A 15,964-nucleotide genomic window follows, 5' to 3' on the forward strand; every position below is an offset into this window, starting at 1 on the left:
TGCAGAGCTCATGAGGTTTGATGCAGGAACTGGAAAACCCTCTGTGGGTCTCTTTATCTGTGTGTCTCTAATTTCTCAGCTGAGGAATTTAAGATACTTAACGCCGCCTCAAAAGCAAAAGTCCCTTCCTCAAGGTAGAGCTGGGACATGGTCTAATTCCCCAACATTTGTTTTTCGATTATGGGGAATGGGATGAAGCTGGGCCTGGTTTTGTCTCCCACTCACCAGATAACTCCATTAGCAACACTTGGAAGTTGCCTTTTTTGCATGAAAGACTGAGATTTAGTAAGGTCTAGTTGGAAACACAGCTCCTAGCACCATACCTTCTCTCATTTCCTGGATCTTATATAAATCAAACATTACTTCCTCCCTCCTTAGGCTATGCGGTAACCAAATGTACTTCAGGTCTAAGATTTCATGGTCCAAAACACCAGAAAACATTCCATTTATCCCTCCCATAAATTGTAGAGAGTGTGAAAACTTCTGGAACAGCACAGGTCCGCACCCCAAGTAAAATGATGACTAAACGTGGTGAAACTAGAGAGGGTATCATTCCAGATGCAGGGGATTCTGGTCCTTTCATATAATACTCAGCCACAGACCACACCTGAATTCTGTGCTCATCCCTCCCGGGGCACAGAGTATGAGGCAACACAGGATGACAGCAGCAAGTAAACCCACCTCAAAAACACCTGGACCCGGGGTCCAAATCATGAAGAAATCACTAGAGAGCAAAGCAGAAGTGGGCATTTAGGCCCAAGGCTTAGGAGGAAAAAAACTAGAAGTGACTTTGAGAAAACATACCCCTCACAGCAAGAAGGAAAGTCAGCGCAACCCACTGTCCCTCCTTGAAAAAAATTAGCAGGTGCTAATATCTTTGTACTTATACCTATTGTTCTGGTCTTTCGCTTTGTTCTAGATGCACCTTCTGGGCAAGGTGTGCTCAATATTGCAGAAAAGGTGGTGCTAACCAGTGATACAATAAATCATCAATCTTTGCAGAGAACTCAAGGTTTACAAACTACTTTCATAGACATTTCAGTTGTTCCTTACATCAGTGGGAGACAGGGCTAGGCAGTTATTACTATCCCCACTCGTCAGACAAGTCTACTGTAGCTCTGAAAATATGACCTAGGACTAAGATTTAGGGTTTCTGACTGAAGGGACAGAAGTCCTCCCAGGGAACCCCAGTGAGTGACTGCCCAGAGGGAGATTTTCCTTTCAACCAGATCCTGTCAGGACTCTGGCACTCTAGACCTGGCCATGCTGAAACAGCAAAGAGGCATGATAATAAAATATTAAATCACGTTCTTTCCAGAACCTGCTACGTGTTGCCTGACACGGGAACCTGGCTGATTAGCACACAGCCAGACAACAGCCAGACAACTGCCAGACAACGGGAACCTACAGGAAGGTTATTGCTGAGATTGCCAACAACTTCCCCATGCCTTAAAGCTACAAATCCTCCCCCAGAAAGGAAAATAGATTTAAACTGAATTCCTTGAATACCTGGGGTCTCTCTCAGGCCCTGTCATTCTCTACCTCTGAGAGGATGACCATGCTCTGTCTATGGAGCATTGCTCCTTCTCTAATAAACCTTCCTTTTGACTCTAACTCTGGTGGGCGCTTGAATTCTTTCCTGCACACAGCCAGGACCACCCTCACCGACCCTCTCTCAGTACAGGACTTGAATCTCCACTCGAGGGAATTTACCCACCCTGCATCAATGCTACCACCTACTCTTGTGACCCTGGGCTGGTTACTTTGCCTTTCTGATCCTTCAATTGTTACTTCTGTCAGCACTGCCCGGAGACCACCGGAGCCAGCCAGTTCTGCTGTATACATGGTCAAAGGGGTCTGCCATCTCTTTTAGAGATTCACGATGCAAAGGCTCTACAGTTAAGCCCCTGAAAGAGTCCCACGGTTAAGAAGCCTGTTCAACCTTAAATCTCCTACCTTTTGAATAGCACAGACTCTTTCTTACTGAGCTTTCTTTCATAGCATCATTATCTCTACAGTGTCTTTCAGCCTCCACATTCTATGTTCCATTCCTCCCTCAGGAGCGTAGCCCCCAATGCTCTATCCTGAGTGATACAGTTAGCCAGGGTATAGTTAGCCAGGAATAGGATGGAGACACACAGCTCCACCCCCCTGCAAAGCCAAAAGAGGAGAAAATATGCTCACGGGGTCTCCTCATTTTCCCAGGTTTCTCTGAACATTTGTGCAATCTCAGATAAGGAGAGGATTTTTCCAAATATTCTCTCTACACTAGAAATTGAGGGCAAAAGTCATAAGTTAATCTTTCACTTTATATACTAGGCAGAGGTTGAAAATGGATGTGTGTCAAATAAAATGACAAAGAAAGTTTTGAGGGGGATAAAAAAAGGGTTTGCCATAATTAAAACTCCACCACTCAACATGAAAAACAGAAAGCTGCGGTTGGAAGAGCACTGTTGATACAAGACTGAAAGGTGTCGCTGCGGAGTAATGTTTTTTAAAGTCGCGGAACACTTAGCAAGGATTAATTACTTATGAAAACTGAAGAACTGTCATCATTAGCTGAATTTTCAAATTTTTACCCCTGGATCTAATTTAAATTCTCACATGCAAGATCCTATCCTACAACATTAAAAAATTATTGTCGGGTTTTTAGAGTGTGATATGGTAGAGTGGTTATCTCGAGGAATAGAATCCTTTTATTTCTTAGAGATTCAAACGGAACGATTTATGCTTGAAATGATATGAAGTCTGCGATTTACGTCAAAATAATTTCACTGGAGATGAATGGAAGTTAAAGTAGATATAGATAAAACAAGACTGGCCATGACAATAAACTACTGAAGGTGGTGGCGGGTACATAAGGGTAATTCTCTTTATCTTTATTTGTGTATATGTTTAAAACTTTCCATGATAAAAATTTAAAGGATTCTATTCTAAATCATGTCCATTCTTGACCCAAAATGATATTAAGCTTTACAGAGCCCTTAAAAGATACAAGGAACACCAAAAGCTAAGTGGCAAAAGAAAAAAAAAAAGATAAACTGGACTTCGTCTAAACTAAAAACAGTTGTACTTCAAAAGATACCATCAAAAAAGTGGGGAAAAAAACAGAATGGGAGAGAATATTTGCAAATTATTTATCTGACAAGAGACTCAAAGGCTTCACTGTGGGAGTTTTCAGAGGCTTAACTGTAGCTGAATCTCTAAGACACAGACTTCTCTGACCACAAGGGCCTCCTATCACAGAAACGGCTGCCTTGGGCGGTCTCTGGACAATGCTGACACAGGTAGTGAAGGCTCAGAGAAGTGAAGGAACTGGCCCGGGGGTCACGAGAATAGATGGTAGCAAGTCTAGAGTACCAGGGCCCCGGCAGGGTCTGGTTGAAAGGAAAATCTCTCCCCCGACACCTGGGCAGTCACACACTAGGGTTCCCTGGGAAGATCCTTCAGTCAGATAAGGGACTTTAAAACAGGCAAAAATTGAATGGACATTTCTCCAGAGAAGATGTACAAATGGCCAATAATGACATGAAAAGATGTTTAACATCACAAGTTATTAGGGAAATGCAAATCAAAACCACAGTGAGACACTACTCCACACCTACAAGGTTGGTTATGAGGAAAAAGACGAGTGTTGGAGAGGATGTGAAGAAACTGAAGCCCTCGTACATTTTTAGTGGGGATGTAAAATGATACAGCTCCTATGGAAAACAGGCTGGCAGTTCCTCAAAAGTTAAACACAGAGTGACCATATGGCCTAGCAATCTCACTTCTAGGTATATACCCAAGAGAATAAAAACATATGGTCCACACAAAAACTTGTATACCAATGTTCGCAGAAGCATAATTCATTATAGCCCCAAAGTGGTAAGAGCCCAAATGTCCATCAATTGATGAATAGATAAATGTGTTACACCCATACAATGGAATAGTAATCGGCCATAAAAAGAAATGAAGTACTGACACATGCTACAGCATGGATGAACCTTGAAAACATTATGCTAAGTGAAATAAGCCAGTCATAAAATACCGTTTACGTGAAATGTCCAGAAGGGGAAAAGACATGGAGACAGAAAGTAGATTAGCGGTTGCCAAGGACCGGGAAGGGGAGGTTGGGTGGTGGGTGGGAGAATGACAGTATTTCTTTTTGGAGTGATGAAAATGTTCTGAAACCAGATAGCAGTTGACAGTGGAAAACCCTCTCAATATACTAAAAACCACTGAATTGTATACTCTAAAAGGATGATTTTTATGGTATGTGAATTTATATCTCAATAAAGCTGTTATTACAAAAGAAAAAAAGAAAAAAGAAAAGCCTCAGAAACCATTCTCACCTCAGAACAGGAAGTACCAAATGCAGGCTGGGGTCAGGCGTCAAGAAGCCCCAGGGAGAGCCTCACCTCAGTACAGGACACAGTGTTCGAGAGCAGACAGATCTGCATATGGTCTAGCACTGTGGTCAGAATGGACGCTGAACCACAGCTCCCACGCTTCCTCCCTGGTGATAACGCCCCACTCTTCACTCAAGAGGCCACGATGATATGTAAATCAGAATAATAATCTATATCCTAATTTACCGGCTCTAAGAATAAGTAATTTCGTACTTTACTATTTGAAAACAACTGCTGGGAAAACACCACTCATCTGATTGCCAAAGCTGACGATATGAAAAGTAATTCACATGCCTTTTGGACGAGGAGTTAACCAAAATATATTCTTAAATTCCTCCAGTGGAAACATATTGTGGGTCAGTCAGGGAATTGGGAAGCCTTAAAGATTTCCCAAAGCTAAAATAAAAATTTTAATTTGAATTTAAAAATTTACCAAGTAATTACAATACAGCAAGCACTCAACCCTCACAATAAGCCTATAAACTAGGCACTGTTATCCCATTTTATGGATGAGGAAACTGAGTTAACTAACTAGCTCAAGGTTATATGGAGGCAGTCTGGCTCCAGAGTCTATATTCTCAACAATGCTACCTCCAAGTGTCCCTTCTTCTGAAGTGACCACCACGGAAGGGTAGATAGTTGGGTATGCAATTACACTTGTGTGCCACATGGCGTTGGCCAACAGCTCCAGGCCACCTGCCTGACATCATCTATGGGACCACAATCCACTTCCTCAGCACCTGGGCAGGCATTTCCACCCTTCTCCAGCGACCACTTTACGGTCCTTGGGTGAATCTTCCTCCACAGCAAAAGGAGCAACGGGTTTACATACAAAGAGAAGAATGGAAGTTAAGCAAATTAGAGACCTATAGGCTTCTGAGGAAATAAATTAAAATATTCCCCAGGAAGGCACATCTTCAAGGATAAGGATGGGATGCAGGCCAAGAAATGCTGCTTACATGTGTGTGGAAGTGAGCCCTTGCATATCTTGCTGATGGGACTGTAAGCTAATACAACCACTGTTGTATTAGCGGCTTGGCACTATCAACCCCAAATTTCAAATGTACATACCCTATAACCCCACAACCCCCAAGGCCACTTCTAGGAATCTAGCACAACTGCACGAAGAAATAGCTACAACAATGTTTACTCTGCAAGATCTAAAGCAATAACATACAGGCATTTAAAAAACATCAAAGATATAATGCTATATGGAAAGAAGTCTACAATATATTAAGATTTTTTAAAGTGCATGTTGTAAAATGCTACATATAAATTACCATGTTTTTATTTTAAAAACAGATGAAAGTAAGAAACCCTACACCCAGCACCAATTTTACATTTATATATAGGAGTTATTTATTTATTTATATATATGTATGAATTGTATTACTACATCTACAAATAAGCAGCATAAGCAGAAAAACCACCAAAAATATACACAAACCACAAACTTTCACTTTCTACTCTTCAGCATTTTTGTATTCTTTTTATTTCTCATTGTTGGGAGCATGTGTTATTTTTTGTGTGATTAAAAACTGACATAAAAAATATGAGCAACTAATTGTCTATTATAGTTCGATAAAGCTGGGGGGAAAAACTGATATGAAAAAGGTAAAAGGTACCTTAAAGCTCAAAGAAAAGCATCCATCAGGTCTAAGGAAGGAAAATGAAAAGAGCCAGAGTGGACCTTGTATCAAATCAGACTGGTGCAGGTTTTCTGCCTTCCCTACCTCCTGAAAATGTAGCAAAAGGATTTGCATATGTTAAGATGAAGGACTCAAGAAAAAAAAACTATACAGGATGAAGTCACACTACACGCTATTCAACTCTACATTCAGGTCTCAAAGAGCTACGAAGCTCTAACATCTCAGTGTAGAAAGCCGAATGTTAACTTTCTCTCCCAAATAAACCACTAAGAGGGAGAAATAATTAGATCTGATCAATAAATGAAGCTGTGGTTTTTTTTTGTTGTTTCTGCATTTGGCTAGTTTTTAATACAACTGGAGTGAAACTGTCAGGTGGAATTTTAGATGAGGAAGGAAATTTAGGAAGTGGCAATTAGGAAAAAGCAAGTAGAATTTTGAAAAACATGAATATCTTCTTCATGAACGCGGGCCTCTGATCTGCGAAAATGTGTAATAAAATAGTGTTGTAACATAAGATCTATCTTGCTTGCTATTTAAAAATCAAAACAGACATGTTTTTATAATTTCACTCCAGGTCCCACCCTTCCCAGCCACAAATATTCTTTCAACGTCTTACATTCACTTTTAGCTCTTCCAAAACAAGTTTAAATTCTTTAAAACACCTAAGTTCGTGAATCAAAACTTAGCTGTGATCCTCTGAGGGTGATGATGGCACAGGAACAGAAGATACATGCGCAGCTATCTGCTTTCCCACAGGAGAAAGTATGGAAAGAAGAAAACCAAAAGTAAATAAATCAAAGCTATGGGAATGTAGCTTCCTAAGTGAGAGCATCCCAGAAACCCAGGCCATTAAAAGACTGGCTATCCACAAGTCTGGGAGGATGACCTACTTTAACTCCCACACTGGGAAAGCCAAAATTATATCAAGCAGCAGAATTCAATAGGATGAGATCTGTTTTCCCTTTCCTTACCTCCCATACTGCAGTGTTCTGGATTTGTTTGTATTTCTTTGTTTGTGGTTTCCACATTGCAGGCAGTCCTTTGGCCAGACTTTGCTCCATCTAGTGGAAATACAAAGGACGGTCCAAAAGGGAGATGCCCACAGCCGGACCTCAGTCTGTCTGTTGTATGCCACTGAGTATAAAAGTCTCCAAGACCCATCGTCATTGCTCCCTGTCACTCAGTGGCTGCTCTTACTGTCTCTGCAGTTATAGTGGGATTGGTGGTCCTGATGATGTCCATAACTGGGATTATGGGGTAAGAAATGAACCCATGTCACTGCACCACATGGATCCTGATGGGCCCTTATTAGTCCCAACAATTTAAGGCAGGAAAGAAAGAGGACCTCTCAGGCATATGGATGGCCAGAAATTCAAAAGGCAGTTGGAATTTTGAATTCAAAGCCATCTAAGATAACCACAGTATCCATAAAGAGTCGCCAGCTAGTGTCCCAACACCCACCATGAGCTATATCCTGGGGCCTGAAAGCGAAGGCTCTCCTCTAGACACAGCTTCCCTGAGGTCCAAGAGAGTACGCTTCCCTCGTGGTGACCTTGAGAACACCTAATGGTTTCTGCAGGCTGAGAGTGTGTGAGAACAAACCAACGTTCATGAGGCCAAAATGAGAGTACAGCCAAGACTTGGAATGGGGAAAGGAAAAAGTTCTAAGAACATGACTCAGTTCAGTTTGATTATGGGACCAGAGGGGATACTGAGAAAATAAAGTAACTGGCCATCAATTTCACTGGGCAAAAACAAATATATTCTTCAAATGGAAACCACAAGGGCAGACCAAAGCAAGGGGAAAGAAAGTTCAAGACTGGGTGACTAAGGGAGGCTTACCTGCTTACTGAATCACAGACTAAAAAAAATGTGCTTCTTTTCAAACTGTTTGATGTTGGCTGACAAAGAAGAACTGTCTGGTAACATATATCAACAAATCTGAGAGTAATCAAGATTCTGAATGTTAAAGCATTTAATTACACTTCATAATGCTATCCTGTCTCTCCATAGAAAGGCTGACCTCAAGCCCTGTGATAACGAGCAAGAACCAGTGAGAAGCTAGGCATTCTCCACCTTGGAACTGCTCGCATTTGTGGTCCAACAATCTGTTGTGGGAGACTATCCTGAGCATTGTGGGATGCTGCAAAGAGTGGACATTTCAGTAAACATTTGCTGGATTCTACTGAAAGGATTTAAAGATGTTTAGCAGCATCCTTGGCCTTCACTCAGTAGATGCCAGCAGCACTCCCAAGTTGTGACAAACGAAAAAAGTTTCAGGACAGTGACAAATGTCCTCTGGAAGGGGCAAACTGTTCTCAACTGAGAACCACTATTCTAAACACATAGGTTCACCATGAAAAGTTACCTACATAGCTAAAAAATCACAGGGAACAAACAGAAATCCAGATTTAGAACAGAATCAACGAAGACACTCTCAAATCTCAGTTTCTGAACTCAGTCTGGGAACTGACACTAACTTACCAACCACAATGCACTCTAAGAACCACCAACAATAAAAGTAGTGATGTTATTATATTTAATACCATTAAATATAGTCCAAGAGTCTTACATATACTATGTCTTTTCACCTCACAACAAACCCATAAAGTTTGCACTATTTTTATTCTCATTTTACAGATGAGGTATCTAAGGTACAAAAAGGTTATTTGCTCAAGAATAGTAAGTGAGAGTCAGGTTTCAAGCTAGGTGGTCTGCCCCCACAGTTCATTCATGATTTCATCACTATGTCAGACTATGCTCCACCCCCATGCTGGAAAGCTGTTAGATCTGCATCTTCTAATATGTAGTCAGTAGTCACATGTAGCTATATCATTTAATTTAATCAAAATTAAATATCATACCACTTTGGAAAACAGTCTGGCAGTTCCTCAAAAGGTTACATATAGCATTACCATATGACCCAGCAATTCCACTGTTATACAATTTAGTATTAATCGGCCATAAAAATGAATGAAAAACTTGATACATACAATGACATACTGATCAATCAACAAGGATGACTCTTAAAAACATTACGCTAAGTGAAAGAAGCCTGTCACAAAGGCCCACATAGTATATGATTCCATAATAGGCAAATCCATAGAGACAGAAAATAGATTAGTGGTTGTCAGCCGCTGGGGGAGGAAGGGGTAGAATGGGGAGGGCCTGCTAATGGCAATAGGGTTTCTTTTGGGGGCGATGAAAATGTTCTAAAGTTAGATAATGGTGATGGTCACACAATTTTGTGATTTACTAAAAAGCCATTCATGTACACTTTCAAAGGGTGAATCCTTTGACGGGTAATTATATCTCCAAAATGCTGATATAAAAAATTAAATGTCATTAAAAATTCAGTTCCTGTTATCCTAGCTGCATTTCGAGTGCTCAACAGCCACATGTGGCTAAGTGGCTACAAAAATAAACGGTGCAGATATAGATCACTTCCAACATCACAGCAAGTTCTACTGGACAGCACTGCTTCAATGAATGGATAAAAGGCCTCCTTACCACCTAACCACAGTCCATCTTTCAAGTCTTACCTACTTTCACATTCCTTAACACACCCACATACGGAGTTTCCGCCACAGACTACATGCCACCTCCCAACGCTTGCTCCATTTTCGCTTTCATACTGCAATGGGCTTTCCCCACCTTCCCGGTCCACAGATACCCTACTTATTCTTATCAACCTTTAAAGCCCGCCCAAATGCCTCTTCCTCCCCGAAACTTTCCCTCGATCCCCACCTTCCCCTGGTCCCAGCAAAATCGGTTGCTCCCACTGGCCTTTGTTTGCATTTCCATTACAGCATTGATCCCTCTGGATTACAAATCATTGTGTGCATTATCTGCCTTTCCCACAAGATTACCAGCTCCTTGAGGACAGGGATTCTGTTGTTACTCATCTGAGGGTTCCCAATGCCTAGCGATAACAGCTGCAAAGAGCAGACCTTTCAGTAAATGTTTGCTGAATTCTACTGAAAGGATTTACAGAAACAGCAAGGTATTGATTTTGACAATTGCTCACTCTGGTGTGTAAAGCGGACTGAAAATTAGGGAAAGGGGATTAGAATCTAGAAGTTTCTTGTCCCACTATTCTGTAAGGAGCGATGGCGATTGCACTGAAATGCCATTTTTAAGAAAGAAGAGTGAAGTAGGGCTTCCGGATTGACCGCTGGGACAAGGAGGTGAGTAAAGGTGGGGGTGGGGAGCAAATGGGTATACTTAATTGAGGGATGTGGTATAAAAAGGAGCAGGAACTAGTGTCTCATCCAACTCGAAGTTTTAAGTGTGGCAGAGGAAAGGTAAGGACTGCATCTCTAGAGATTTGTGTCCAGGCCACTGGCTGAGTCACTTCATGGAAAAAGACTTTTCTACTAAAACTTTATGTTAAATAATAGTCAGACTTTTCTGGTTGTATCTAACTAACAATAGAAAGAAATTATGTATCTCAATCATAATTTATTTGGAAGAAACAAATGCCAAGGCCTTACTCTTTGGCAATGTTACTGTTTTTTTAATTCCTTATGGATTCAAGGAACCACACCTGAGTTGCAGTGACCAATAGGAGAGTTAAGTCTAAGATCCTAATCATAGAAAAGGTAATGAACCCTCCTGGGCCAAGATGGCAAGAAATGGCTGTTCCAGTGCAGGGCTAGTAAGAAGGAAAGCAAGCCACCTAATAACGTGTATTTCTGATAGTAAATGCATATGTAATAAAAAAGTTGTATTTGATAGAGCCATTTCCAGAGGAAAAATGCAATGAGGTACCCATAAATTTCAATACGAAATGAGTACGGAGAGTCCTCAATTCAGAGTTAGCCAGAAACCATTTGTTGAAATAAGGACAGTTGAGTACCTACCTGAAGTACATCCTATGCCAAAATAGTCCATGAATTCTTTTTCTTTACAGATTTCTACAAGCCAAAAATCAACAAAAAGCAAACCAAAAACCAACTTGACTAAGTTGCGGTGGATTCAGTTAATAATTATATAACTACCATTCCAAAAGCCAAAATTCACGACAAAAATCTCACTATAGATTAGTACTCTCTGACAGAGACAGGGGTATGAGTTGGGGGTGGAAGTGTATGGGGTGAGGGGACAGGAACAGGGAGACTACTTATTACAAAAACCTTCCTTTCTCTCCAGGAACTGTAACCACATAATAGCTGCTGGTCAATGCTCGCATCCATTCAAACGGAACAAAGTACAAAAGCCACCTTGTCCCCAAAATAAGTACTGGAAGTGCCAAAGAATAGATAAGAAAATGGCCTGTGATCAAACAAACATTGAAATCGCTCCCACATCTTCTCGCCACCTCCCAGGTGCGCATGTTGTGGTAAAGAACCTCCCCTTGTCATCCTTATTCTTGCTAAAGAAATAGATGTGTTTCCCACCGTTGACTCGGAGGCCCACCACTGCTCTCCACTGGGATGATGCAGTCCCCAGGCCAGGGCACCCACCTCCAAAGGCTCCAAGGTTCCTAAATCAACCCTCCAGCAATGTAATTTATTGGTTATTGGAAACAGCTTTTAGAAATACTTCTAGAAATAGAAACGTGCAAAGGAAAAGCCACAGTTTGCTCTATTGTTTTGTTCTGTCGGCATCTGTATTTTTTAACTTTACCAGTCCTGAGGGTTATAACTTTTCTAACAAAGAAAATTTATTTCTCCTGCCAGTTTATGATTTTAACTGGGAAAAAAAAAGAACCCTAACAAAACTTGAAAGGTCCAGACCTAGAAAATGGAATACACTGGCCAGAAAATAAGCTCTATTCCTTTCTCATGTTATTACTAATATACATAAATGTATTCGAGAGGAGGCACAGGATACTTCAACAGACAAGTTATGGTATAGCCATACAATGGAAAACTGTCCGTCCATAAAAAGGAATAAAGCACTGGTCCGTGCCACAATGAACCTCAAAAACATTATGCTAAGTGAAAGAAGCCAGAGACAAAAGATCACATATTGTAGGATTCCATTTCTATGAAATATCCCGAATAGGTAAAGCTATAGACACAGAAAGCAGACTGGTGGTTGCCAGTGGCTGGGGGAAGGGGAGAAGAGGGAGGAACTGCTTAATGGGTAGGGGGTTTCTTTTCCAAGTGATGAAAATGTTTTGGAACTAGATAGAGGTGGTGATTGCACAAAACTGTGAATGTACCAAACACCAATGAATTGTTCTCTTTAAAATGGTTAAATGGTTTTAAATAGTTTATGTTATGTGAATGCCATGTCATGTCATTTAAAAAATTAATTTTTAAAATAGAGGATACTAATGGGCAAAACAAAGATGCATATAGTACATGAATAGGTACCCCATAAACTCCTAGGGAAAAGATAAATATTTCTGTTGGCACTTTGCTTCTACTCTTGATCACAAAAAGTTCAAGCACTAAGCTGTACAGTCTCTGCCATCATGCCGTGTGTGTGTGTGTGTGTGTGTGTGTGTGTGTGTGTGTGTGTGTGTGTCTCTTTCTGAAAAGACAGAGAAGTGAACAGAAAGTGAAGAAAACAGAATGGGCCTGGCCAAATGAAAGGGAAGGAGGGGCGATTCCCCCTACTGCACCCCACCCAACTTGGCACCAGGAGTAACGCTCCCATTAGGGTTTCAAAATGCCAGCAAGAGCTGGAATCAGCACAAGCCAGCTTCTTGCCTGGATAAAAGCAAGCCACCCAGCAAGAAGAGCTGGGGTGCTCCATTTGCTGCCCGTACTGGCATCAGCATCACCCTTTGCTCAAAAGCCTTGAGCTGGCCCAGATCAGCACCAGTGACTGGCGCTCCCAGGCCAGCCAGCCTGGCAGTAAGAGCTTATCAGAGCTCAAGTGGACCCTTCTCCTGAGGAGTCCCGGTCTACTTCATCCCACATGCCTTCCAAGAGTGTTGCCTCCAACCACGTAACTCCAACATCATTAAAAATGGTGCCCTCAGATTTTTTTCCTGTCCAGCCTGAAATAAATATCTTCTCAGCCCCTCCTCCCTCTCAGGCCAGCACAATAGTCCACATACCCTAACTCGCACAGACGTACACGCGGCATCGCTACCTAGACTTGCTCCACCGGGGGACACAAAAGAACCTCCAATGCCCTAGGTTGGCACCACTATCCAATCATGGTCTTCCCTGCCCACCTGACCTAACTGCCATCCCAAAGCCCCCTCACTCGTCTGGCACTATGCCTCTGCCACCTCCCTAACATCAAAACAGGTGTCCCTCAGCTAAACATCGACGCCCCCTTAGAGCCTGTCCACTCCACGCATGGATGTCCCTCTTGGGACCTGTAGACTCTTGGCAACAACACTCCTTCAGCCCTCTTCAGCCAGGCGGCGACGCCATCTCCAGCCCCCTCTCCAGCCAGGCCTCGACGACCCCCAGGCCCCAGCCTGGCGCGGACGCCCCCTCCCCCTTACCTGCGGGGGTTCAGCCCTGGCTGACAGGGGGCTGGGCAGCGCCTGGAGGAGCAGGAGCGCCATGCCACCCAGGAGCCTTCTCCTCTCCATCCCCCTCCTGCTCCTGCTCCTCCGCCACGGCGCCGCCACCTCCCTCCTCCTCCCTCTCCTCCTCTTCCCTCTTCTTCCTTCTTTCCTTCTTTTCCTGTTTCACTCTCCCCTCCCGCTTCCGGCTCTGCTCCACCCCGCCCCGGCCTAAACACCCTCCCAGACACTGGGGAGGTTCTCTAGTTCCAGAGTTTCATTGGCCTCTGCCCTTCATCCATTGATCAAAATAGCTGTCGATCAAATCGAAGTCCCGCCCCCAAGGCAACAGATGACTTGAGGGATCCAGCCAATGAAAAGTAGGAGGAAGCTGGGCCATCTTGAGTGTTGCGAGGCAGTGTAAATACATCCCACTCCCCAGAGAGTGGCGGAAGTGGCTCCAATTGGGGGCGGGGCCACCTAGAACGTGTGTATTGAATGCTACTTCAGATACAGCCATCTTGAGTGTGGCGGAAGTAATGTATTTCCACAGTTTGGCAAAAAGAGAAAGGGTATAGTGTTTCTAGAGGCTGTTGCCAAAAAGCTGGTGGTTTTTATTTTTATTTTTTTTAAGAAGGTAACGCAGCGCTCCTAAGGAGGAAAACGACTGCAATCTAAAATCTTTCTATGTCTTTTGTCTTGAAACAGCCTCACTACTTCTGGTCTCCCACTGTCCTATCAGTAGCTTAAGTCAACTTAAATTCCCAATGAAATAGTATCTTTACCTGAGGCACAGTGCTTTGTCACCCCAAGTTTCAGGGACACAATTCTACTGACTGTACTTTAGAAATAGCTCTGAAGTCACTCTCATTTCTTCAATCCATGTTCTTATCTTTCGGCTAAATACAAATGGTCTCCCTGCTGCCCTGCCAGTTGCAGTTCTTCCCTCCTGAATTCCTTTCACACACCACAGCGAGGGTGCTCTACTACACGCACACACACAAAAATCAATGTCTCATGACTTTTCCTCTTAAAATACCTAAACAACCTACAGGCTATATAATCCAAACTTCTCAGTTTAGTCCTGTGTCCTGGTTCCTGCATTCTTTATCTCACTCTCTGCCACCCACACATTCTCCCACACATTTTGCTCATACTAAAACACTTAAGAGATCTTCAGTGTGCTGTGCTATATAGTACACCTAACTTCATTTATATATTGCACATACAGTTCCCTGTTTATAAACTCCTAGTTCCCACCCCCTTGTTTCTTCTGGATTCACATAACACTCCCCTGACAGTGTAATCTGTATCTGCCTGGCTCACTTCTTCTACTAAATCTGCAGCTTTTTGTATGGCATACCAGGTCTTACTCATTTTTTAAGAAATCGCTACAACATCCTATACCCAGTCAGGACCCAATCATATAACCTTAATGTTGGTAAAATAAATGAACAAATGAAGACCTATGGCAGAGAAGCCAGCTGCCCGTAGCTGCTAATTTCCTCTCAAAAACCTGCCAAAGCATTAAACAGCCTCACCCAGTTAGTCCCATTGAGTCTACAAGGAGTTTGTTTTTGACTTAAATAGTGCCAAAGCAGAAAACAAGAATGAGAAAATTGGTTTTGCCCCGGCAATGAGAATTTCCATAGTTCTGCCTCTCTCTTGATCCTGCTTCCCCAAGTGCTGCAAAATGTGACAAGTGTTCTTGCCAATGCCAAGTTTATTAGAAATTCATCCCACAATCAAGCTTCCAAGGGGAAGAGAAAAGATTGAGTACTAAGCAAGGGCCCAATTATTTTCACAGAACAAGGTCTCAACCCTGGCCTTAAGGAATATTTCCTCCACATAAAGACTAGGTATCTTCATTAGGAAACCTTAGTGGTTTCAATTTGGCAAGCACAGAGGATTTTATCCCAACTTCTCTTTCTCCCTTTACCTGAAAGCTCAAAGTGAGCTATTGGACAGGACAGACACTAAACCCTGCAGTCTAGTCTACATTAGCACTTCCCACACCAAGGTATTTTAGTTACTCTAATCTTTCCACATCCCACAGGAGCCAGCTCAAAGAAAGCCTTACAAAATGGAGTTGAGATGCAGTTTCAGTGAACACTTTTAAATGTGCCTCTGAACTATAGCCACTACATACTCCAGACTTTTCCAAGAGTAATTGTCTATGAAAACAGGAGGAATGCCAGGAGGTTCAAGGAGCTGGGAAGGAAAGGGAATGTTTGATTATTCAAAGAACACCAGTGTGGAACTGCTTCTGAGCTCTGGTGAGGTTTTTCCTATTTGCCTTTGGAAATGAGCAAAACTGAAGCCAGATCTCTTATCCTAAGAAAGCTAGCTCAAAGACACAGACCGTTCTGTTCAGACATCAACTAAAATCAAATTGCATGCGGTACAGCATGGATGAACTTTGAAAACATTATGCTAAGTGAAAGAAGCCAGACACGGGTCACACACTGTGTGATTCCATTTATACGAAATGTCCAGAGGAAAAAAAT

General features: G+C 42.4%; 1 protein-coding gene across 4 annotated transcripts in view; it reads right to left on the reverse strand.

The window, feature by feature from the left end:
• WBP1L (WW domain binding protein 1 like) overlaps positions 1 to 13,670 on the reverse strand; it is a 56,170-nt gene extending 42,500 nt beyond the window's left edge. The window contains exons 1-2 of one of the 4 annotated variants that reach the window (XM_025039152.1): positions 13,455 to 13,626; positions 7,012 to 7,101 (exon numbers count right to left, since the gene is read on the reverse strand). In XM_025039152.1, coding sequence (XP_024894920.1) covers positions 7,012 to 7,101; positions 13,455 to 13,544 — 180 coding nt within the window. In that variant the 5' untranslated portion in view covers positions 13,545 to 13,626. Of the gene's footprint in view, positions 1 to 7,011; positions 7,102 to 13,454 lie in introns of all 4 variants that reach the window. The other 3 variants (XM_006920900.2, XM_025039153.1, XM_025039154.1) reach the window with 3 other exon arrangements.
• Positions 13,671 to 15,964: the final 2,294 nt, after the last annotated feature.

The sequence above is a fragment of the Pteropus alecto genome, unplaced genomic scaffold (genome assembly GCF_000325575.1).
Source record: "Pteropus alecto unplaced genomic scaffold, ASM32557v1 scaffold177, whole genome shotgun sequence".
Classification (NCBI taxonomy): domain Eukaryota; kingdom Metazoa; phylum Chordata; class Mammalia; order Chiroptera; family Pteropodidae; genus Pteropus; species Pteropus alecto.